We start from the raw sequence: 24,812 nt of genomic DNA on the forward strand, positions 1-24,812 counted from the left end.
GTTACAGTCATTTTACAATGTTGTATACAATTTTTTGATGCAGTCCAATTTGTCAGTTTTCTTCTTCTATCCCATGTGCTGTTTCTCAATATTTGCTGAGCCCAGTGTGTAGAGATTTTCTAGGTTTTCTTTTAAATGTCCATGACTTTAGCTTTTACCTTGAGATCTATGATCCACTTTGAGTTAATGTTCGTGTGTGGTGTGAGGTTGGGGTTGAGGTTCATTTTTTTCCATATGGCCATTCAGTTGTTCCAGAAACATTTGTGGGGAAGACTTTCCTTTCCCTAGTTAGTCTCTATGGCAGCTTTGTCAAAAGGCAGCTGACCACAGGTGTGAGTCTTTTCTTGACTATGCTCCATGCTGAGGGTCTCTGTGTCCCCTTGGCAGGTCCCATGCTGCCCTGAAGGCTAGCTTTTTGGTAATGCTGGAGTCAGGCTGGATGTGCCTCCCACCTTGGCCCCTATTCTCCAAGGTTGCTTTGGTTGTGCCCATTATTGGCTAAGCAACCTGAGGCCCAGAGAGGAGACAGCTTCTGCTCAGGGTCCCACTACCTGGAAGCAATAGGCAGGATTTGGCCCAGGTCAGCCTGCCTCCAGAGCCCATGCTCCACCCAGCAGCTGGTTCTGCACCTCACTGCAACTTCAGGCCAAGAGATGAGGAGAAAGACCTTGAATGTCAAGGCCAAGAGTGTGAACTTCAGTATGTTCATTCTTTTGGACATTCTATCCTCAATGGTCTGAACAGGGCGGAGGTGGGGAGCCAGAATATCCAGGACAAGAGGCGTTGAAGTTTCCCTAAAGGCACAGGAGGCCTTTAGCAGGTAGTAAAGGGTGCTCCTGGTACAGGCATAACATGTATAAAGGTATGCTGGCTGGACAGTGCATCTTTTGTTCAGAGGATAACTAGTTCAGATTTTTCTTTCATATCAAAGCACATACCAGTGCCTTCTGTGTACCGTCTTGGACAATGACTCAGCCTGGCCTTTCCCTCAAGGAGTGCAACTTGCAGTGGGCTGTGAATTGGAAGTGAACACAGCAGAATGAGCTTTACACGTGAGCACTTATGTCTCCTGAGCACTCCAACGGGATGACCTTTGCATGCTTCCATCTCATGTCATCCTTAAAGGACAACTTCCTGGAGGCGAGTGCTGGCCAGGGTCACCCAGTGTGGGATCATCAGTGTCTCTGAATGCCTGTCCTCTGTTTCTCCTTCTGGTGGAACTCACCTTTACCATGCTAATGGGGCTGGTTCCCCACCAGCCTTCAGAAGTCGCCTGCAACCCAGGCCTGACCAATCAGCATTCCAGCGCCTTGGCTTCTAGATGGTCATGTGACCCACAGTCAACCAGTCAAAGCCTTCCCTGGTACTTCTGCTGGAGCTTTGAGGACATTTGGAGCCCCCCCCCCACCTATAGAGCAGTAAAGAAATAATTCATTAGGCCTGGGTTGTCCAAACCCTGTACATTTAAAGGACTGGCCCTTGACCAGCACCTGAGAGGTCACCTGTAGGCTCTTGGAATGTCCTGACTGATAAGAATGTCTGTTAACCTGAGGCCATGGGTCACATCAGATATTCCACGCTAACAATATGATTTAGAGTAGGGGCTTTTGGCCACATGATATCAGTTCAAACTCTGAATGGGCTGGAGACTGAGTTCAGTCATGTGGGTGGTCCGCCATATGTGCATGACTGACCCCTCTTCCCCAATAAAAACCCTGGGCAAGGCCTCAGGTAAGCTTCCCCAGTTGGCAATATTCCATGTGTGTTATAGTTGTTGCTGGGAAAACCAGTTGCTGTCTACAACCTGAGACTTGTGCCTGGTTTCTCCTGGTTTCTGCCTTATTCACTCTTTCCCTTTGCTGATCTTAGACCATAGCCTTTCACTGTGATCTACCATAGCCACAAATGTAACAGCTTTTCTGAGTTCTGTGAGTCGTTCTAGTGAGTTATCAAACCTAAGGGTAGTCCTGGGGCTTCCCTGACAATAGATGTCTTTACCCCCAGTCCGAGAAGGGCTGTGAGTCTTCCTATTGCACAAGTAAGGCCTGAGGCCCCAAAAGGTGGACTTTCTGGCTTTGAGGTGCCCAGCTAAAGGAGCAGTGGAACAGGCATGGGACCCTGGAGCTGCATGCTGGCCACTCTGCCATGCAGAGGGACCAGTTCCAAACTGCGTGCTCTCACAGATCCTCGTGTTCCCTCTGCTGCCAAACTGTATGCTTCAAAATCCCTAAAGCCCATTTGCTCTGACCCAGTAACTCAGCTTTCAGGAAGTTGTGAGACAGATGTGTAGAGATGCATCCCCGAGCGCCGTGGGCTACAGAAATTTTAAGGTGTTTATGAGAATTTCTCCTGCATCATACCATGACTGGGAATAGGGTGGATCTCATTCCTGTGATTGCTGTTATTGGGCACAGCTTACCTTAAGATATGGAGATCATCTGGGTGGGCCTGACCCTGTTGGTTGATTGAAAAGAAAGTCAGATTTAAACTATGAAAAAGATTCAACATGAGAGATGTCTCTGTTACTGAGATGGAGGGGGCCACATGGCCAGTGCCTGAGAGTGGCCCCCTGCTGACAGCAAGGAAGTGGGGACCTCAGTCCTACAACCACCAAGAAATGAATTCTGCCAACAACCTAAAGGAGCTTGGACACAGATCCTTCACTTGATCCTCTGAATGAGGACACATCCCAGCCAACACTTTTATTACAGCCTCATGAGACCCTGAGCAGAGGACCATTAGAACATACCAGACTTAGGACTGACAGAAACTGTGCCATAGTAAATGTTCCTTGTATTAAGCCAACATATATTAACAATCGCTATTAGCGATAGCCAACTAATGAATAGTGGCTGTTCATCCCAGTGTGGTTTAAAAACCCATAAACTTGGGGTGGGGTGGAGGGTAAACAGTTCAATTGTAGAGCACATGCTTAGCATACACGAGGTCCTGGGTTCAATCCCCGGTACCTCCATTAAAAAATTAATTAAAAAATTAAAACCCCACAAACAGCAAACAACATGAAAGTCTAATAGAAAGGGATTATGTAGATAAACTTGTAAACCTGTTAATAATAACGATTTCCACAATGATGCCATTTGTCTTTGGTCTAGGGTAAATGCTGTTATCATCCCTATTTATTGGATGAGCAAAGTGAGGAACAGAGAGGGCAAGACACATCCAAGGCTACACAGGATGAGGGTCAAGCTAGGGTCACTCTTCCCATCATAGAGCTAGAACTTCTGCAGTGAGCTTGCTAGGTGGAGTAGTGTTGAGAGGCCACCCCAAGATGATCAACTGACTTCCAGTTTCTTGGGTGACCTAGTTTTTAGAGACTTTTGGAGGGCATGCCAATGCCTGATGATTTCCTCCTTTATTGTTCCTGGGGTCTTGTTGGGAGCCACTGGGGCATTAAGTGTAAAGGGGATAAATGCTTGTTACCAAGCAGTGTAGCCCATGATTTCAGTGTTCTTAATTCCCTTAACTTCTTTAAGCCCTCAGTTTCCTCATCTGGCAGATGGGTCCAAACCACTGTCCCCACCCCAAAAGCCAGTCATGGGTACCAAACACTGAGTACGGAGCCTGGTGTGTTTTAAGCATTCAAGGTGGAGTGACTGTTGTTATTACTGTTGTCAATTTCTTGGATGAATCTACTTAGGCTCAGAGAGGGGAAATGCCTTTCCCAATGTCACACAGCAGGCTGGTCAGCCCTCAGAGTTGGCTCTGCCTATGTTCTACTCCATTCAGCAGTCTGGCTGGCTGTTCCTTCCCCATCCTCTAACTCTAGACCACCTGCTCCCCGGCTGCCCTATTCCTGTCCTGTGGCCCTTCTGGGTGCAGGGTAGCCCTGACCTGCTCCAATATTTACCTGGCCCAAACTCCTGGATAAACAGTTGGGCACAACAGTGGGTAGATGGGTCAATGTCTCTGAGCAAGTGCTAGTATCTTCTCCGTAGGATCAACTGATCCCCAGGTGAAAGGTGGAGGATCCCAGAGCTTTGGCTCTGTGCTCAGACAGGCAGGAGTTGGAATCCCTGCAGCAGCATGTGAGAACTTGCAGACTCTCTGAGTCTTGTTCTCCTCATCCATGAAACGTACTGATAGCTGTGTTGTGAGGATTAAATGATATCATTTACTAATTCAACACATATTTCCTGAGCACCTACTCTATGCTAAGTCCTGTGCTGGTGGTGTTCAATGAGGAAATATAGAATCTAGGTACCAGAGTCAGGGTGACGAGTAATCAGGAGGGCTCTAGGTCAGAAAGATCCAAATTCAAAGTTTCAGGCAACTCATTCACTGGCAGGGTGAATATCTCCACATGCTTCCTCACCCCTTTGAGCCTCAGTTTCTCAAATGGAGGTACTAATGACAGGTATGGGGAAAAGTTGCAAGGAATTTAGCATTGCTTTTAGGGTCAGCAATTCATGGTCAGGGGGTAAATAGATGGTAGTGCTGGCCTGGCAGTGGTGGGCAGAACTAACAAGATCACCTGAGTAGAGATATACAGAAGTTCTCTGAAGTTCACTTTCCCTTCTTGCCTCAAAATCTTCATCTTGTGATCACCATATGCAATAAGATTGAAGCAAGAAAGAAAATGACTCAAGAACTTGCTGTAGGTCAGAAGACCCAGGAGCCCAGGAGGAGCTTGTGTGGGCAAGCCAAAGCTGGTCTTCAGCCTCATTTTCCTCACCTGTAAAACAAGAGGTTGATAAAATGGCAGTGAAAAGCAATTTGGCAGTTCCTCAAAGGTTAAACATAGAATGACCATATGACCTAGCAATTTCACTCCCAGGTATAGATTAAAAAGAAGGGAAAACATCTGTCCACACAAAGACATGTACATGAATGTTCACAGAAGCACTTTTCATAATAGTGAAGAAGTGGAAACAACCAAAAGTTCATCGATGGATGAATGGATAAACAAAATGTGGTTTATCCACACAATGGAATATTATTCAGTCGTCAAAAGGAATGAAGCATTGATACAAGCTACCATGTGGACTAACCTTGAAAAGATCATGCTGAGTGAAAGAAGCCAGTCACAAAAGGTTGCATATTGTATGATTCCATTAATATGAAATGTCCAGAAAAAGCAAATCCATAGATACAGAAAGTAGGCTAGTGGTCGCTAGGGGCTGAGCGGAGGGGAGTTGAGGTGCTTAGTGTAGGTATGGAGTTTCCTTTAAGGGTGATGAAAATGTTCAGGATCTAAATAGTGGTACTAGCTGCACAGCATTGTGACTATACTAAATGCCTCAGAAGTGTACACTTTAAATAGGTTAACTTTATGATATGTGAAATGATTTTACAGATGGGAGAGCTGGGCAACCACCATCTCTCAGGGCCCGTGGGGATACAGGATTTTATTCTATTAAAAGTCTACTCTTATCAGGAGCAAAGTTTACCAGCCCCTACAATCCTCCAACATCCCTTGGCCCACCTTAAGGAAGCCCCGCCAGCCCAACCCAGCGTCCAACGCGCGCTCTATTTGCATCGTCCCGCCCACTCACCCAGCCAGCCGCTGGTTCCGCCTCCCCACGTGTTTTGCTCTGGCCCCGTCCCCTCCACGCCCTCGCTGCGGCGCCCAACAGAAGCCAAAGACGGAAGACTTGGAGAGACCTCATAAATAATACATCACGTCAGCGGCTGGTAGGGCGGGGCTTCGACGCGCTTGGCTGAGTCAGGGTCATGAATAATACACATTGAGGCGGGGCCTGAACGGGGTGCGCGTGTCGGGGCGGAGTCCGGCGCAGAAGTGGACACTTCTAGGATCTTGAGAGGTGGGGCCATCCACGCCTTATGAATATGTAGGATATCCAGGAGGTGACTGTGGGCCTTATCAGGCCCGCAAGGTGCGTGGCCAGCCGCGTCTCATGAATAATGCAACACATCGGCGGGCTGTGTGGTGGCGATTGTGGTTCTTGGGGATCCGGAGAGGGCGTGGCCAGCTGCGTCTTATGAATAATGCAGCGCGTCAGCGGGCGGCAGGGTGGGGCGTGGCCGGCGCGGCGCCGGCCCTGGAGCCGGGAAGGCGGGGGCGGGGGAGCGATGGTCGCAAGATGGCGGCGCTGAAGGAGGACCGGAGCTACGGGCTGTCGTGCGGGCGGGTGAGCGACGGCAGCAAGGTGTCCGTGTTCCACGTGAAGCTCACCGACAGTGCCCTGAGGGCCTTCGAGAGCTACCGCGCCAGCCAGGTGAGCGGCACGGGCTCGGCGCGGACGTCGGGGACCTCGGGGCGCAGGTCGGCCTCGCGCGCCCCTCGCCGCGGCGTTCTGGCCTGGGGACGTGGGGTCCAGCTTCCGAGGTGCTGCTCGCGGGTCTCTGGGCTGGCGGGAACCTTGGCGCCAAGAGGCGACCCTAGCGGGCAGCCCAGGGCAGCCGAGGGGCCGAACTCGCGCTCCTAGTCCAGGGTGCGTCTGTGTCGGTGCTTGGAGGCGCCCGGGGCCTTTCCCGGCCCACCGGGCACCTGAGAAGGAACTGGTCTTTTCACCTGGCCAGGGGAGGGGGTGGAAGCAGCGCCGTCCTAGCACTGGAGGTGGGGAGTTTGGGGCTTCTCTGGCTCCTTGGCAGGGTGACTGGTAGGGATGACTGACTGCACTCCTGGGGAACAGCTTTTCCGTCTAGGTCATTGGCAGGGTGGGTCAGTGGGTCACCGCTGTCGGGGCATCTGTGGGCTCCTGTTCCATCTTCTTGGGGAGGTTGTGTCTACCCTTGGTGGCCGTCTTTGATGCTTTCCAATGAGGTCCCTGGAGTTGGGCTCACTCTTGGTTCTTGGGAGCAGGAGTTTGGGCAGAACCTGGCTGACAGTTTGTCCCCAACTCCCCAGGGGACCCTTTGGACACTGGACACCTTTGGGGAGTGGGAGTGTTTTGGGGGGGAAGAAGCTGTGAGTATGGGGGGATTGCTGGCATGGTGCTTCTCCTAGGTTGGGAGCCTCTGGTGGGCATCTGGAAGGGAGCTCTGGCCATCGCACCTGGCTGTTGACTTTCCAGCTTCTCAGGGGCCGACCCATCTGGGGAAGTTTGAAGTGTTTCAGTTCTGCCACCTGGCCCCGGGGCAGGCGGGGGGCGTGTTGAGGAGAGACTTCTGTGCACCTTCTTTCAGGCCTGACTTTGGGGCACATCTGGGGCCATGGTCAGAAACTGCTTCTTCCCATTTCTTTTTGTGTCATGGCGCCCTCCTTCTGTGTTCTGACAGAAATTGCAGGTGCCCGGTGGTCAGGTCTGGAGGGGAAGTGGTTTGGGAGTCTTTTTCCTCCTTGCCTGGAAAGTAGGGGCTTCATAGTCAGAAGATGGCTAGGGGGAGGGGTCTGGTGTCAGGTTCAGGGAGGCCCTGCCCTGTATGTGTGTATGTGTGTATGTGTATACTGGGGATGGGGGGGCCTCGGGCGGGTGAGGAGAGAGACTAACTAGGAAGGAATGTGGCTTTCTTCCTGCCCTGGACTTGTTTGGCACTATTAGCTTAGCCAGGAATTTCTTCCCCTGTTTTGTTGCCGGTGTCCACCCTTCCCGCGTTTCTTCCCACTTTTGGGGGCAGTTTTCTTCCTGTCCTTGTGTCTCAGTTTCCCCTTCATAGAACGGGGACTGCATCTTTGTTTGGAAGAGCGAGTTCTCACCTTGTCAAAAGGATTCCCCCAAGGTGAGGCTTGGGCGCCACTGCAGGTGTGGAGGAGAAGGAGTTGAGGGCACAGTGGTCAGCTTGAACCTCCCTGCCTTGTGGAATTCCAGCCTGGAGTCTTTTTCCCTGGGCAATTCCGACTTGTTCTACAGGAAGGCGGGCTTTCCTAGAAACAGCTGGGGGAGAGCTCATGAGTCATGGAAATAAGGTGAACTTGGTACCTGGTCACTGTAGGTTAGGAGCTCCGCCTTCCTGGCCATGCCACCTGCCCTTTCTTGATCTAGTTGTCTGGAAGATCCGCCTGTGCGTCCACCTCATGCTGTCACGCTGCTATTTTTAATGTAGGGTGTTGGTTACATCCCCTAGGCTGGATCTTCCTCGTGAGGGTGAAGGTATAACTGCACACTCAGGTTTGTCCCACACAGAACCCAGCTGTGTAGTCAGTGTTGATCAGCTGGAATCGGCTCCCTCGAAGAGCTTCTCCAAACCATTCATGTTAACTTGGCTGGCTGGACTGAATTTGTGGGGGAAGGGGGCTTAAACTTTCATTTTTCTCAGAGGCTGGCTGGTAATTGAAATTACTTGGCAGTTTTCGTATTGGATCTCACCCGACGGGCACTGTTGTGAACTGAGGTGAAATCAGGGCAGTTCAGCACACTTAGTGCTGTTGGGTGGTAGACATGGGGAAGACGACTTGAAGAACTTGTTTGTGTGACCATAGGAGTGTATTGATATGAACAAAATCTCATATGTACGACTGTCAGTAGTAGTGTCTAGGATTTCCTATTCTCTAGCTCCATGGTTATATGGTTTACCAATGGCAACGTGTGGAGAGGGTTTTTTTGCTTTTTATAGTTGCCCCTTGAACAGCACAGATTTGAACTGCCTGGGTCCATTTATACTTGGATTTTTTTTCACTGAAAACATACCACAGTACTGTGGGACCCACATTGGTTGCATCTGCAAGTGGAGGGCAGACTGTAAAGTTTATTCGGGACTTTTGACTGCTTGGTGGTCGGTGTCCCTAACCGCCGTGTTGTTCAAGGGTCAACTATAATTGCAAGGAGGTTTTTACAATTTCAGATGTGGCAGGGGACCGGAGAGGAGCTTCCTTAAAAGCGTTCTCTGTAGCTCCCAGGTGCTTGTAATCCTAGCTGTTGAAGTCGCTCAAGTAAAAGTCCCTGACCATTTCCCTCTCTAGAGGGGTCTGGAGTCTGAGCTGCCTTTGTATAGACCTAGTGAGCAGCCTGGAACGTGGTGGAGGGTAGAGATGCAGTGATACATGCAGCTGCCGCTGTCCAGACTTGAGCTTCGTGTAGTCTCTCCTTGAATATAAAAATGAGTAAATCCCAAGGCAGCTACTCCCATGGATCTCCCTTTTCTCTGTGATGGGTTACTTCCTGGAGAGAAGAGAGGAAGTGTGAACACAACCCATCTTTCCAAGATAGCATCAGAGAAGTGTCCATGAACACTTGGAGGAAGTGACCTTCCCTGGGGCACGTGCCTCAACCACCTGGGTATTTCATCGTTGGATTTGATGGGCTCTGCTGCTGAGTGACCTTTTCCTCTCCTGGACTATAAGTTTCTTGATGGAGAGAAGCATATTGTTGTTCAGGAAAAATTGAGGCCCGGTAAACCTGGGGATTGGAGCCTATCTGGGTTTGAATTTCAGCTCTGTGTGAGGCCTTGGGCCAGTGCCTGACCCCTCCCAGTCCAGCTCCTCCTCAGAGCTATAAGGATCCCAGCACCTCCTCTGACTCCTTCTTCTCTTTGAGTTTATGAGTATTCCAGTACCTGATCCCTCTCAGCTCCTGATCCTTTTTTCCTAAGGGTTGTGACTGTCACAGTGCCCAACCCTCTCTGAGCTCTGGATTCTTCTCTCAGGGCTTTGAGGGTCCTAGTACCTGACTCCTCCCAGCTCCAGGTCCTTCTCTCTGGACTCTGAGGGCCCCATGTCTCACCCTCTCTGAGCTCCTCTTCTCTTGGGGCTGTGAGGATTTTGTTGGCACGTGTGTGGCCCTCAATGCAGCCCTGACCCCTCCTGTGTTCTCAGCACTTGGTGCTGGTACCCAGGGCCTGTTCCCTCCTGGAGGTTTGAGTACAGATAGTGGGAGACAGGGAGCCTGGGCTTCTATATCTCCCTGAATCTGATTGAGTGCCTGTTCTGTACAGGGCCGCTGCTCAGGGACTGGACATTTACAAGTGACCAAGATGGGCTCCCAGTGTCATGAGCTGACATTCTAGAGGAAGAAGACAGATAATGAACAGGGTGGTGCAGAAATCAGCATGAAGAGCTTGTCAGCAGTCAGTGCCAGGAGGGAAATATAATGGGGTGATGTGAATAGGCGCTGATTGGGAGGTACTCCTTGAAGATGCCAGGTGAGGGGTCCCGTTAGGGGAAGGGGTGTGGGTTCCAGGCATGGCACATACACAGGCTTTGAGACACAAGGGACCGGGGAGGGTGTTTGGGCAGGGAATGAGGCCCAGGTAAAGGTGTGGAGGCAGCTGCAGGGCTCTGTCCCAGGAACGGTGTATGGGCAGGAGGTCTGCAGCAAATATTCTACAACTGATCTTGAGCCGCACTGGGGGCTGCTCACCTGCTGCTTAGCTTCATGGCTGTCAGCCTGGGCACCAGTGGCAGGAGGAGCCTCAGTTTAGTCTCTGCTCCCCTCCCACACAGTGAGGTCCTAGGAGATGAGTTTGTCTTCCCTTCCTGGGGTCCAGGGGGAGCCCACTTGGCCCCAGCCAGGGGGCTTCTTGTCAACCGTGTCTACTTTTCAGACAGGCTGTCTTTAGGAATAGGTGGCACTGCCCGTCCTGGCCACAGGCTAGGCCCTCATAAACCCTTTGTCCAGGCACGCGTCATCTTGACAATCTTGGCAGGAAGTCTAGCTCATTGTTCCCACTGTGCACTGGGAGCAGTTGAGTCTGTGAGGGACAGCATTGCCTGTCTGAGGTCACTTGGACTGTCCTCACTGGCCCAGTCTGCCTCTTGAGTTGGGAGAGAGTTTGAGCCACTGGGACACAGCTATGAAAGGGAGACCCACTATGGTCTCAAGTTCTTGTGAAATGCCAGTGTTCTAGGCTCCTGGGAGTGTTGGTGACATGAGTGGCCATGCAAATTCCTAAAGTTGCTGGCTTTGAACTGTGCCCCTCCCCTGAGACAGTCTGCAGATGATAACAGTGCCTGTGGCTCGTGCTCCGCATGCCAGCGTTGGCCTAAGCTGTGCAGGTTACTTCATCTTGTCCGCTGGCTATCAACCCTGTGGTGGGGAGTGGTTCCCATTTCTCAGGTGGGAAACTGGTGGGAACTCTGAAGGCTGAGTCACCAGAAGTTTCCCAGTTGGAATGCAGCCGAGAACCAGGCATCTGGCTGGAATGCAGTGTGTGGCCCTGAGTTCTGCCTCCTCTGAAGAGCAGTGGCTTTATGGAGTGGGCTGTCCTCATTGGTGTCAGGAGCACGACATAGGGGTTCCGTTTGCTTGTGTGTTTCAAGGTGGGTGCTTGATAGTTCTGGGTGGGGTGAGTCCCTCTTAGGTACTGAGGGAGGGCGAGTAACCTGGGGCATGGAGTAAGTGCTGACCACTTTTGCAGATGGCCAGTGAGGCTATGTGTGACCCTTGACTAGGTTTCAGGTAGCCATTTGCCATGGTGATTGTGTGTAAATAGCTGGCAGCTCTCGGAAAGCCACCCTCTGTTGACTCATTGGCAAGGCCAGAGTTCATCACCCTTGAAGCAGTTTTGACATCACACCCGGATTGTGACATCTCTAGGGAGTCATTGAAAAACAAACCTGCTTCTTCTGTTCTTTGCAGCTATGGGCCCAGAGCAGACCCTGGTTTTGGGAAATCCACTTCTCCATGGCAGCAGCCCTGCTTGACATATCTCATGGGGCCGAGGCTGGCAATCTATTCTGGGTTTTTGGGTTTTGCATTCCCTAGGTGCTTCATTTGTAGGGCCTTGCTCCCCTGCTCTCTGCCTTTTCTCTGGAGAAGAAAGTCATGAAGACTTTCCCCTTGGTCTGTGACCCTCCTAGCCTGGAATTGTCTGAGAGCTCAACTCTAGCGATAACCTGGCCACTCCGCCATCACCCAGGTCCCAAAGGGATGCTTTTGAGAGCAGTCCTCCCAAACGACCTCTGACCTGTAGTGCAGTAAGTGACACAAACAGCCACAGTGTGCGGTTTTGTCATTTTGCTTTTTAATAAAGAAGCTGATGTCCAAGTAAACCATCCATGGGGAGACCTCCTGTCCCCACACGAAGTGGCCGCACTGGAGTTTGACGCTAATTATATCCTCCCAGCCGGGTCCCTCCCTGGCCACTTTGAGAGTTGAGATGTGGCTCCTGGCTGAGTCACCAGGTCACCAGGGTGCATTGGTGACTTGCTACAACCCCTCCAGAGGAGAGGGAGCCTCAGATGTTTGTGAAGTTTGTGGGGTCACCAAACTCTTGTTTAAAAGCGACATGTGTGAAAAGTTTATTTCTTTTTACCATAAAAGCTCAGTGTAGAGCACTTGCGGACTTCCTGAAAGTAGCAATTCTCTGTTCCCATGGGAGGCTGTTGGCACCTCAGCGCCTTCCTCTGCCTTGCATCCAGGTATCATGTTATCACAGTGCTGTTCTCATACAATCTTAGGTCTCAATTCTTCCCCGACACTGTATAAGCTGTTTTTTTTTTTTTAAATTGCAGTGGTAAGCTTTGCTTTTTAGTGGCTGCATTTTCCATGCAATGTGGACTCTAACAGGTCGGTACTCCTCCAGCCCCATGCTGATCCTGGGGATTCCTGGGGATTGTCTGCTGTCCTTGCTGAGGGCTGTGCAGAGAGGCTGCGTGCGGGGAGCGGTGCCCCTGGTGTACCCATGTGTTGGTGAGTGGTGTGGGAGATTGTAGGTGCTGAGTACTACAACTACTGTATGTTGAAATCGAGGCCCAGGAGGGATGTGGTCTGGCCCATGGTGTTGGATGGTCAGGGAGGACAGGCCTGGAGGTGGGAGGCTGGGGGTGGAGACATTTGAGGGCCTGAGCTGGGGTGGCACTAGAGGCGGGGACAGATGCGGAAAGTATTTGGGCTGCCACCTGTGCCTGGCTGGGGGAGGTGGACATATCTAACCTTTCCTAATTCTGACCTTAGGGCGGAAATGTCTGCATTGGCTTGGCTAATCGGGCTGCGTTTGTGAGAGTCAGGTCATGCGGGTCTTGAAGAGATGCTGGTGGTCACCTCTGAAGTGACTCTTAGCTGGAGGGAAGGTGACTGTGGCTGGTCAGAGAGCTGCTGCAGGTCTGTGGTGGGTGGATGAGGAGATCATCATCATCATCGATGAGGGGCAGGGCGGAAGCATGCGCGTGCGGCCGTGGTGTTGCTGCTTTAGGGCCCACGTCTTTCTGGGTTGCTGCCTTTGTCTCAGGGCGTGGATCCATTAAGGTTCTTGCCAATGTCCTAACAAGTGCTATTTGGAAGTGGTTTTGAACGGATGTGGTGGCTCTGGAAGCCAGCAGCCTTTCTTTTTCTGGTTCATGGATTGTGTTCTTCGCTGAGGGTGGTTGGGTGGCAGATTTCCCTTATTGTGCTGGTGTTGACCAGTTTCTGGACAGTGAGTGTTTTGGACACTGAGGGAGCCAAGGCTGGGCTTGAACAGAGGGGCTGTACCTTGAGACAGCGTTTGGGGGTCAGTTTCACCCCGAGTCAGCCTCAGGGCAGGTGAGCAAGTAGGCTGTGCCGTCCAAGCGTGGAGAACCTTGGGTTGAAGGCCCAATGCCTGCTTATCACTTTCCCAGTGCTCCCAGGTACACTCCATAATGGGCATTCGTAGAATAGTTCAGCTGCCTTGGACTGCTCTGCCTTTGAGAAATTAATGAGCCGCTGATGATTGAGGGCTGTGGTTAATCCTTCATGACATTATTTCATTGTTGGTGTTCTCCTGGTAGACCTTCAGAAAGGGAGACTGAGGCTCCACACAGGGATGCTTTTCCTGAGTGTGTGCCCTCCCAGCTACCCCCATTCCTACCCCAGGACTGTTGGGAGGGCATCAGCTCCTCACTGTTTGCCTGGCTGCCCCTGTGTCCATCTTAGATACTCAGGTTGGATGTCCTAACAAGGAGGTTTCTCCTTCGAAGGATGCCACCCATTGGGGTCAGGTAGCCTGGCTCCAGCCAGCTCCTGCTGACCGCCTGGGGACTCTGGGCTGCTGGCTCCCTCCCAAGCCTCAGTTCCTGGATTGAAGCAACACCTGCAGTTCTAGTGGCCTCCCAGGACAGGTGGGTGAGATGTATCAATGCCAACCCCTCCTTTCCCGTGTTTGTGGGTGGGTGTTGATGTCATGCAAGTGACCTTGCAAGTAAATTCTGAGGCCCTTTAGCATTTAAAATATCTACTCCTTTGCCTCAGCTGTTAAGGATTTCTTTTTAAAATAAAGAATGATTATGTTGAATGGCTTTACCCAGGTTTTTTTTAGCAGCTTTCCTGCTGGGAAGTTCACCACACGGCTTCCGAGGGAGCTAGGCCCTTTCATGCATCCCCTTTTTTGATCCCTTGAGTAGCCTCAGTGGGCAGTGATGGTGGAGTGGACAGTGTGCTGAGGAGGGAGAGGAGGTGGTAGCCACGTTTCTGGAGACATGTCCAGCTGGCCTGGGGGTGACTGCTGAGTCCACTGGGCTGGTGGCTGCTGCTAGCAGAATGTGAGGGGTCAAGCTCAGCGTCCAGGGTGCGGTGGCTCCATCTGTGCTTTCAAGCAAAGTTTATGGGTATTGGGGAGTGACCCAAGGGCAGCCTCAAGGGGCCAAACCCCTCTTCACTTGAGAATGCTATTCCCCAGGGATTTGGGGGAATTTCTGTAGCCTCCATTATCCAGATTGGGTGAGTGTGGCTCTGGCAAAGATATGTAAGGGCTGAGTAATGAGGGGCCATCCCTGCCCACCCCTGCCCTTTCCCACACTTCTTGGCCTCTTTCTGGACAGGAGTGGCAGGACACCGAAGGAGGGGCCTGAGGAGTCCCTGGCCTACCTCTCCCCCTACCTGGACATATCCATGTGGCTTCCATATTATTAGACTGACTGACTTGGCATCTACTGGTGGCCAGGCCTGGACCTATGGCTTGTGAGGGGCAGCCAAGGGCATGGTGGTGACTGGTGGGAGAGAGGAATGCCTTGGGCAATGGGCGGAGTTGCCCTCGGGAAGCAGGGCAGGTGAAACCACTTGGGAAAGGCCCAGATTGCCTGTGTGAGATCTGAGAGAGTGGCCAAAGGAGGGAGGCTGGGAGTGGTAGGGGTAAGGGGTGCCTGAACCGGAAGTTCGGGTTAATTTCATCATCCAGGGAAGCCCTGACTAAGTGGCTGTGGCTACTCTGCTCTGTGCGGGTGTAGACAGCTGCAGCCCCTTCTTGGGCTTCTTGTGGGAGGCTTGACCCCACAGCTGATTTCACCTGACACTTTGATGAATGTTTTCCCTTGGGGGCTTCCTTCTGTGACAGACAGGACTGGTTTTGGTCAGGGAGGCCTTGGGAGTGCTGAGACCAATTAACACCAGTCTTTACTTGGGACCTCTCAGAGCCTTTTTGAAAGAATTTTATTATTATTTTTATCTTTAATTGTGATAAAATACACATAACATAAATTTGCCATTTTAACCATTTTTCAGTGTGCAGGTCAGTGGTGGTAAGTACATTCACATTGTTGTGCCCCATTACCATCATCCATCTCCAGAACTTGTTCATCGTCCCAAACTGAAACTTTGTCCTCATTATACACTAACTGCCCATTCCCCTCAACCAACCTCTGGCAACCACAATTCTCTTTTCTGTCTCTGAATTTGATGGTTCTAGGGACTTCTTGTAAGTGGAATCATACAGTATTTGTCCTTGTGTGACTGGCTTGTTTCACTTAGCATAATGTCCTCAAGGTTTATCCACGTTATAGCATATGTCAGACCTTTCTTCCTTTTCAGGGCCGAGTAATATTCCGTGATGTGGATATACCACTTTTTTGCTTATCCATTCTTCTGTCAGTGGACATTTGGGTTGTTTCCACCTCTTGGCTGCTGTGAATGATGCTGCTGTGAACATGGGCAAACAATTATCTCCTTACTTCTTTTGGATATACATCTAGAAGTGGGATTGCTGGATCATATGGATCATATTCTATGTTCAACTTCTTGAGGAACTGCCATACTGTCTTCCATAGCGACTGCACCATTTTACATTCCCACCAACAGTGCACAAGGGTTCCAGTTTCTCCACATCCTCACCAACACTTGTTATTTTTTCCTTTTTTGATAGTAACTATTGTGATGGATAAGTGGTCTTGGAGCCTTTAAAATACACTAAGATGCTGTGACTCTCTGGCAAGAGTTAGGATTTTTAGGGCCTCTGACACTTACTGGACCATTGATAGGCTCAGGAGTTCCCTGATTGCAGGTGGCAGAAAACCTGACCCCAGTAGTTGGGGGCATGTTGGTGCCTACACTTGAGGTGGACTTCAGGTTCTGCCTGAGGGAAGATCTTGAGCAGCAGGGTCACCTTGAAGCAGATGACAGGAAGGGCTGGGAGAACCAGTGTGACCCTGCCCTGGATGAGAAGCTGTGGCCAAGTGGAGATGACAGTGACAAGTGGAGGATGACAGTGATGAATGGAGATGGCAATGATGGTACAGGAGCCTGAGCCCAGTCAGGATTCAGGTCTCTAGGTTGGGAGTTATTAAGTACCTTGAGTGTTCTAGAGAACCTGCGGTGAGAGTTCAGACAGTGGGGACTGAGGGCCAGGGAATGGTGGGGGTGTGTGTGACATGGGATCAGCCCAGGTAGCTCGGCTTTCTGCCACCCTCATCACTTCCTGCCCCTCCAGTGCTCTCCAGTCCCACTGAAACCAAACAGGGGCCCTGAGGTCACATGACAAGGAGGGGCTGGGTCCTAAGGCTGCTGAGCCCTTCCCTGGTCATGAGCTCAGATGGGGCAGAATCTCTTTTACTTTTCTGAGTTTAGCTGTTTGTGTTCCATGTTCAATCACAAGGGGACTGCTGTAGAAAATGGGCTTTCTTCCAGGAGGGAAGCGGCCTGGAGGCCCCAAGGGTCAGGCACTGCCCTTTGTGGGGTGCTGGGCAGGTGGGGGCTGAGCTTCAGCCTTTAGGACCTCCAGTACTGTGGTCCCCTCTTGCGGTTCTTGATCTGGCCTCAGGGCCTGTGAAAGGTGATGGGAGGGAGAAGGAGCAGTGTTTTCTCTGGATCCTGTGGGCAAATGCAGCTCACTTGCCTGGGAGGCCTCCAGCCTGGGAAGCCGTGCCCCCTGCCCCATCCTGCTGCCACCTCCCCTCCTGCACAGGGATCTGTGTGTGTATGTGTGTACACGCATGCCCTCGGCCGCATTTTTGCCTTTGGTTCCCTCAGTCCAGGGGAGGCTGATCTGAGTGGGGCTGAGGGCCCAGGGTGGGGTGGCCACCCCCTCATGCTGCCTTTCTTGGTGATGAGGGTGGTGCCTCTGGGACCCAGAGGACTCAGGGTGGCCTTGCCTTCTCTCACTTCCCTGAGGAGGGTAAGTCGGCTGGGAGGTTCCTTTTCCTTTCCCCCTTTTTATAAAGTGACTCTTTAGGGGAATTCAGCTTCCTGTGGGCCTTTTGGTTTTCCCCACATCTGGAAGGAGTGATTTAAGGGTGCCAACATAGCACTTCCAACAAAGGAAACGTCCACTGAATTGAGTCAGGACAGGGGCTGAGAGCCGGGGCAAGCTCAGTTTGGTCTCACCCTTGACAGTGGGTGCTCCTCTGCTATGTTCTCAAGGTCCTGACAGTGAGCCTGTGCCGTGTCCTCCTTCCCACTGCTCCCTGTACCTGTGGGATTAGTGGTGGAGCTCATGGGCCTCTTTTTGCCCCTGAAGAAGCTGAAGTCTGCTGTGCCCAGTTACTGCCCCAGCTGCCTGTCCCCCAAACCAAGGTCTCAGCAGTGTGCCGCTTGTTAGGTGAACAGAATCAGATAAGGATGCTGATGAAGGGCACTGTTATGGCATCTTCCCTTTTTCAGTGTCAATTTTAGAATCTAAAGTGAGTCTGTAAACCATGGCCTAAGGGCCAAATCTGACCCCCACCTGTGTTAGTAAATAAAGTTTTCTTGGAACGCAGTAGCATTGTCCATGGCTGCTTTCACACTACGACTGCAGCGGAGTCTTTGCAACAGAGACTGTCTGGCCCTCAGAGGCTGGGGTGTTGACTCTCTGGCACTTTATAGATGAAGCCGGTGGTTGCTGGTCTGGAGTGTTGGGATGGGTGTGTTAGCAGAATGTGCTGTCCTGGGTAAAGCTCAGGCCTCAGACCCCTGGTCCCTGTGCTGTTGTGTGCAGCCCTGTGAGCCCTGGCAGACAGCTTGCCATTGTATCTCAGGGCTCGACTGAGACCTTGGAGGGTCCTTTTGGTCTGGCCCCTTCATTTCATGGGTGGAATGTGTGGAGAAGGTGGCTGGCCCAGGATCTCATGATCAGCACAGATTAAATCGATCCTTAAACCTAGGGGCATCCACTCTGGGGATGCCTGCCCTCCCAATTTCATGCAGCCTTTGAGTGCTTTCTACCCCTCATGTGAGTCCCTGGGTTTCCCGGGAGCAGCTTTTCTCAGGCACAGTGTCAAGCCTGGTACAGCTTCCAGTGGGTTTGGCTTTTTTATTTGTGACCTTCTGGTAAACTCTGGAAACATAGTTGTGGGCCTGAGTGGGAAGAGCTATGTTAGTGTCCCTGGTAGAGCTGGGAGCGTGGGCGACTACCTCTAATTCGAGTCACACTGTGACTGAAGTGCCCCTCCCCAACCACAGCTGGTCCCTCAGCCTCAGCTCCCTGGGTGTACGGCAGGGCTGGTGTCATCTTACGAGGGGGTTTGTGCCCAGGGAGTCAGTCATTCACACAGTAGTTTTGAATGTGTGCTTCATGGCATGAGGAACAATCAGGTGACAGTGGCTTCAGACAGATTCTTTGTGTGGACTCAGTGGGCAGCAGGTATCTCCTGCTCCCTAGGAGTGAGCTCTCCGAGGGCAGGGCTGGGGCGGGGCGTAGCATGTGGTGAACCTTCAGAGCATCACAGCTCTCAAGAGTGCCACTTGTAGTTAGATTCTGACAAGTGCCATCTGTAGATGATTCTGAGTTGGACGCCAGCGGCCTGAAAGACCACTTGGCAGGTCTTGGGCAGGCCTCCGTCACAGGCTGTGGATTCTGGATTCTGTCAGCAGAAACAGCATGATTTTGCTGTTCTTATCTTTTGGTGTTTTCTCCTTTTTAGAGTTGGGTGGGACTGTTGAACTGCTGCAGGCTGGGCAGGGGGACCATGCAGGGGGAGGTCCGAGGGAGGGGGAAGTCCGAAGGGAGGATTATATTGAGGACATCGCAGAGCAGAGAGACTTTGGGGAGATGTTTGAGTCAGGGGCAGGCCACAGTTAGATGAATGTGTTCCTTCCTCCCCTGGTTGTACTATTTTTGGTATTGGACACTCACAGATGTCTGCTTGTTCCAGTGAAATATGCGCAGCTTACAGTGGATCTGGCAAGTGGGACGAGGGCAACCAGCACTGGTCGCCTGTGTCCAGCTGGTCTCCAGCCTGCTCTGGGGAGGGCACCAGGCCCATGTTTGCTCTCTTAACCTCTGCACAGAGTACCTCCAGTCAAGGGCCTTGTGTGTAGAGCCACATGACCCCATCTATGATCTGTGCTATCTCCTGAGAGGAAGTGGAGATGTGTTAAGGATTCTGGGGAGGCATCTGGCCTAGAATGTAGGATTAATGCATTAATGGTATGTGGCCCTTGGCCCTCCCTGCTCTTAGCTCTGCCACCTGTGTCTCTTTGAGGAGAGTTCTTTCTTGTCATTGAGCAGATGAAGTTAATGGCCCCCCATGTGAGCCTGGGCCCTGACTCTGCGCCAATGAATGGGGTCTGCAGTGCTTGGGTGTTCAGGGTGAGGCTCACAGGCTGTCAATGGAAGTTGGGCTGATGCCGTGCCATAGAGGCACAAGGCTTTGGACCCCTTTATTCCCCAGGGTTTGGAGGTGACTCTTCAGGGTCTGTGCCCTAAAGCCTTGGTTCTGATTACACTTCGTCCTACACCTTCACACGGCCCCTGCCACCTGCCTCTCCTCTTCCTGGTTTTGGTTTCTCGTGTGTGAATTCACTGAAGCCTGGATGCTTTCATGTGACAGAAATTGCCAGGTGTGTGACCTGCTGGGCACAGCTCAGCCTCAGCGAGTGGCTAGTCTGAGTGGATGTGGTGCCTGCCTCCATGCCCTCTTCTCAGGGCTCCTAGTGCTGTTCCTGGGGCTCAGCCGTGAGAGAGTGAGCACACTTGAGTGGGTGTCCCTCTGCTGAAGAGCTCAGATTAGTGGGGGCAAACTTGGGGGTGCTGCAGGCTGGTCGCTGGAGGACACAGGGCCCAGGCCTGGGGCTGTGCAGCAGGAAGGTTTGCATTGGCTGACCTGGGGCTGGTTCTGAGCCAGCCTGCAGACCTGGGGAGGCTGTCCCCTGCCCTGTGGTCATGTGGGCACCCAGTGGGCCTATCTCTGTTTCTCAGATAGCTGAGGGCTAGAGTAGGGAGGCAGGCCATATTGTTTCTAAACTCGCACTTGTATTGACTATACGCGGGCTGGGTGGCTGCAAAGTGCAGGACAGGACACAGAGTCAGGGGAGAGGGGGCTGGCTGTACAGTGGCGCCATCCTCTGGACCTCAGTTTACTCCCCTGCAGGATGGCGGTCATCGTTATGTTGTGGGGTCTGTGCCTTCCTTTCATGCTGCAGCCCTAACTGTCTAGTAGAATAGTCAAGGCCTGAGGTGTCTCTGAAAGGTAGGTGTTTACTCCTCTATTGGAGCCATGGGCCCAGTGTCTCCTGGGTGCAGGCATCATAGACCCCAGGGCAGCCAGCTCCTCTGGTGCTCAAAGCTTAGGATTTGTGTGGACCCTTGGAGCCTGTTGACTGGACAGGTTGGTGGCAGGACTCGGTGGTGGCTGTACAGGGCTTTGCAGAGCGGGCAGGTTCCAGTGTAAGGAACATTTCCCGTGACAGCCCTTGGAGCACATTAGAGGTGGGGAATGTGGACACAGCTTGTGGGAAGACACTGCCAGCCTTAGGCAGGATGCAGCCTGGGAAGCTTTGTTTATTTAAAGTTGGGCCTCGTGTTTTTTGTTGTAACTTATTAGCCTATTGATTAACCCTGTGGGCAGTGCAAGCCAGCCTCAGGACTGACAGGTGGGGTCAGGAGGCCCAGAGTCCGAGCTCTTCAAGCTGGTCAATGCTGGACAGAAGAGTGTTGCTGCTCTGAAAACCGGTCCTGGGATTGAAGGTTCTAGAGCGTGTAGCTTGTTTCCCCTTCCAGCTCAGTCATAGAAGAACATGACAGAAGTCAGATGTGCACGGCAGTTTCACATAGGTGTCCAGTAGGAGTCCTGAAGTCTGGAAAATTTAGGGGAAATTTAGAAAAGCAATCCTCATATGTCATCATTTTCACTCAGGATGTGCATGGAGAATTTGGTAACATGGAGTCACAAGACTGCATTGAAAAAAACAGAACAAGAGTGGCGTCAGTCCACCCACATGGGCAGATCCCTCAACAGGGCGGCTGGCCTGCCTGTTGTCAGCCCCCTGCACTGCCCCAGCATGTCTGCACAGTGGCCGAGCACCCGTCGCCCAGGAACTGAAGTGAAATAGTGTGTGTGTGTCCTCTGCACACTGCAGCCACCTGACCAGTCCTCCCCAGACTCTGTGGCCCAGGCGAGGCCCTGGTAGCAGGGAGTAATAAGCAAGTGGGATGTTGACATGTGGGGTCCCTGTCAGCCCCAGGGGTCTGACCCAGAGCATCTGTCCTTAACCTTGGCCAGGCTGCAGCCAGGCCCCAGGTGTGACAGCCGTGTAGTCAAACATGCATCCCAGGTCTGGAGTGTCTGGCCCCGGTTGGGCAGTGTGGGTCATGAGTGAAGTGTGACAGTCTCCTGGGTTCTAATCCCACCTACAGTCCAGGAGGGCCTGCTAGAGAAGGTGTGTTTCCTGGGACCCATAGGAAGAGTGGAGTTCCTGAGCCCTGGGTGGGTGGTGGGGAAGAGCCTGCACCCCAGGAGGCTGTGCTGAGGGAGAAGCCCAGTTCTCTCCCAAGAGTGATAGGACAGGTCGGAGGGTCGAGGAGGGAGGCCAGCACACAGCACCACAGGGCATTAGCTTCAGGAAACTGTGTTGTGCATCGTGTTGTGCCTGTGACTCAAACGCTCTTCCTTTAGGTCTTCATGGGCCTCTCCCTCCCCCATCCTTGCAGTCTCTGCTCAGAGGACTCCTTCTCCATGTGCCCCCAGCACTCAGCATGTCCCCTGAAGTGTGTGTGCTCCTATCCCAGGATCTGGGGCCACAGCAGCATGCTGTAGGAGTGTGGTGCACCCTTATCATATGAACATGCAGTGGGACCACGTCGAGGAGGGATACAGGTCCTGGGTGGTTCCCTTGTCCAGCTTGCTCAGCACGTTCTGTTCTGTTGCTCTGAGGGCGAGAGTCCTGCTTCGGATTCAAGGTGCCATCAGCTCCGCTCCCTCAGCAGAGCCCTGCCCTGGAGGCTGTGACTCTCGACAGGGGACTCTCCTCAGTTACACATGTGTGATTCGCTCCCTGCTCTGTTCTCCAGCTCTGCCAGATTCCTTTCCCAAAAATAAAAGTTCTTGGCCTCCTTCTCACCCACTTTATCCCAGTTCTCACTCCAGGGTGGTGGTGTTTCTTCCCAGAATGCCAGCGGTGCCGGCCCAAGGGTGGATGGCACAGCTGGAATGGTCTCCAGACCAGCTGTTCACAGCACCTTCCCTGTCATGGGCCTGGGCCTGGTGTGTTATGCTGATTTTAACATTTTACTTTTTGAACTGGGTTCCCTTTTTTCCAAGTAAAACCAGCTTTAAAGCACTTCCTAAAGCAGCTGACGGGCCACTCTGGTGCAGGCCAGGAAGTCATACTGGATGGCCCATGCCGTGGGGGTTGGGCCTGGCTCTGCCCAGGAGCTGGTGGCCCTTGGGGTCCTGGGCAGTGTTCCCCCACTCCCAGGGTACTCTCAGCCCCTGCAGCCTGCCCATGGTGGGAGCACCCTGATGGCAGCATTGGGGTGCTTTCTTGGTCCCCTGGCCTGAGTCAGGACCAGTGACTAGGCTCCTTCCTGGGCATTGGCAAACCTTGCTGGGCTGCTGAGTGCTTTCCCAGGCAGGGGTTTTTGGATTCTGTGTTTATGGGCCCAACTTAGGAAAAAAGTTGGCTCAGAAGAAGAAAGAGGAAGGTCATTGAGTTTCCTCAGAGAACACTGACCATGCTGCATGCCCTGTGTTCTAGCTCCTGTGTCCTGGAGATCTGGGATGTGACAAGTGGCAGATGGTGTCGCCACTGTTTATCTTCCTTCATGGATGGGGTTTTGGGAAGCCCTATGTTTGGGGTGCTGGAATGTCCTTGGCAGAAATAGTTGGCGTTTCAACTCTAAAGGTTTGCTCCCAATTTGGCTGGTTGCCGGGTTTTCCATGGTGGTATAGGGGTGGTGGAATTGACTAAGGTTGGCTCACTCTGGATTCTTGCTGCCCTGTCTGCAGCACCACTGTCACTAGCACACCATGAAGTGAGGCCCACTGCTTGCCAGTGTCTCCGCCTCCCCAGGGGCCTGCGCCCCTTGCCCCCCCTCACCTGGGATGCCCTCTGTCCCCTCCTGACTCACTCCTGTCGCACCCACAACCCATGGAAAGCGCTCTGTCAGCATAGATAGCTCTGTGGTCATGGCTCCCGGAAGCCTCTCTGCACCTGCAGACACGGGGCCTGCCGTGTGTTCTCGTGGCCCATCACCGCAGGGTGGCTGTGTCTATTCCCTGGGTCTGCTGCTTTCCTGGATCCTTTATTCATCTCTCTCATCTCACTGGCTTGGGAGTGTGGGTCCTTAATGGGATACCCAGCCACAGTGATAGGGGCCAATCCCAGGACCTTCCTATCTTACAGAGCTCTGGGACATTTGTGGCCTAACATGGAGTTTCTGGCACCTTTATAAACCCCTTGTCTCGGCCACCTGGGCAATAGTGCTGCTCATTGCTGCTAGGGGACACTTAAGGATGGTGATGCGTGATTCACAGGGCTCTGGGGACCCCACTGCCCAGGCCCCAGTGTCCTCTCCTCGACTGCCAAAAGCCTTTCTTTGAAAGTCTATTCTCTGGTATCGATGCCCTTGCTGCCTCCCCTCCTTCCTGCCCACCAAGGGACACACTCCTGGAGCTCAGAACGCTCCCCAAGGAGAATGTATGAGACTGCCTGGCACTTACCGGGCCTTTGCCATGAGCCTGTGAATTTGATTGGACCTTCCCTTTCTGGATCAGTGGTTTCTAACTTTGTTTTGCTTTTACGTGGTACAGCCAGCTCTTGGGCACCAGCCAGATGTGTCAGACAGACCAGGGAGAGCCTGGGATCTTGCTCCCCCAGAGCACGTCCTGCTGAAGGCTGAGGCCCCTCATGTCCTACCCCGTGACTCCTGTCCACCCTTGTCTGCTCCCCTGAGCAACTGGCACCTGGCCCAAGATACTCGGCCAGCCTGACCACAAACCTGAGGGAGGGCCCGGCTCTGCTATTCTGTGGGTCGTGTCTTGTTCTCCTCCACGATGACTGACCTTTCATGCCACTCTGTGAGCCTGTCCCAGGGTGTTTCCCACTTCCTTTTGCACACCATATTATCTTACTCTTCCTAAGTTTGTGGTGGTGCTGGGCTAAAGTGGTATCTCTCATTTGTGTTTTCTTGGTGGCTTCTTATGTGTTTTAGCCACTTGTACTGTCTTCTCAGTCTGTGACTTATTTGTCCTCCTTTCCTGTTGGTTTGTGTGTCTTTTAGTGGGGCTCACTCCAGCACCGACTGACTCCAGTGGCTCTCTCACTGGGTACCACCTGAGTGCTGTCTGCTGGCTGAGCTGGTGAGGACAGCATCGCAGTGTGGTCATTCCTTCTCCCAAGCATGACCCACTGCACTCCTGACAGAACAAAATTGCCTCACCTGCTATGAGTTTTGGCTTGAGTTGGTGGCTGGAAGTTGTCCTGGTTGTCCCTATGAGTGACGCTTATTCATACATAGGCTCTGCTCTGGGGAGTCAAATGTGTGAAGTTGGCAACCAGCTGGCCGTTTGTCACTTTCTTGAGTGTGACCATGGACCCAGCTGGCCGATGACTTGTTAGGCTATTTTCCAGGATCTTGGGTTTGCTTCA

At 52.4% G+C, this 24,812-nt stretch overlaps 1 protein-coding gene and 1 long non-coding RNA gene across 2 annotated transcripts in view; one reads left to right on the forward strand and one right to left on the reverse strand.

Annotated features, from left to right (window-relative positions):
• Positions 1-100: 100 nt before the first annotated feature.
• LOC140688445 (uncharacterized) lies at positions 101-5,623 on the reverse strand. Its single transcript, XR_012063153.1, has 4 exons — positions 5,514-5,623; positions 4,493-4,693; positions 2,420-2,454; positions 101-1,012 (listed from the first exon to the last, which is right to left on the reverse strand). It is a non-coding gene; the product is annotated as an uncharacterized lncRNA (long non-coding RNA).
• A 379-nt stretch (positions 5,624-6,002) lies between these two features.
• The window catches only part of ELL (elongation factor for RNA polymerase II), a 67,047-nt gene continuing 48,237 nt past the window's right edge, over positions 6,003-24,812 (forward strand). The window contains exon 1 of the mRNA XM_072947360.1: positions 6,003-6,197. Within this exon, the coding sequence (XP_072803461.1) occupies positions 6,063-6,197 (135 nt within the window). The 5' untranslated portion in view covers positions 6,003-6,062. The remainder of the gene's footprint in view (positions 6,198-24,812) is intronic.

Source organism: Vicugna pacos, chromosome 22 (genome assembly GCF_048564905.1).
Source record: "Vicugna pacos chromosome 22, VicPac4, whole genome shotgun sequence".
Classification (NCBI taxonomy): Eukaryota; Metazoa; Chordata; class Mammalia; order Artiodactyla; family Camelidae; genus Vicugna; species Vicugna pacos.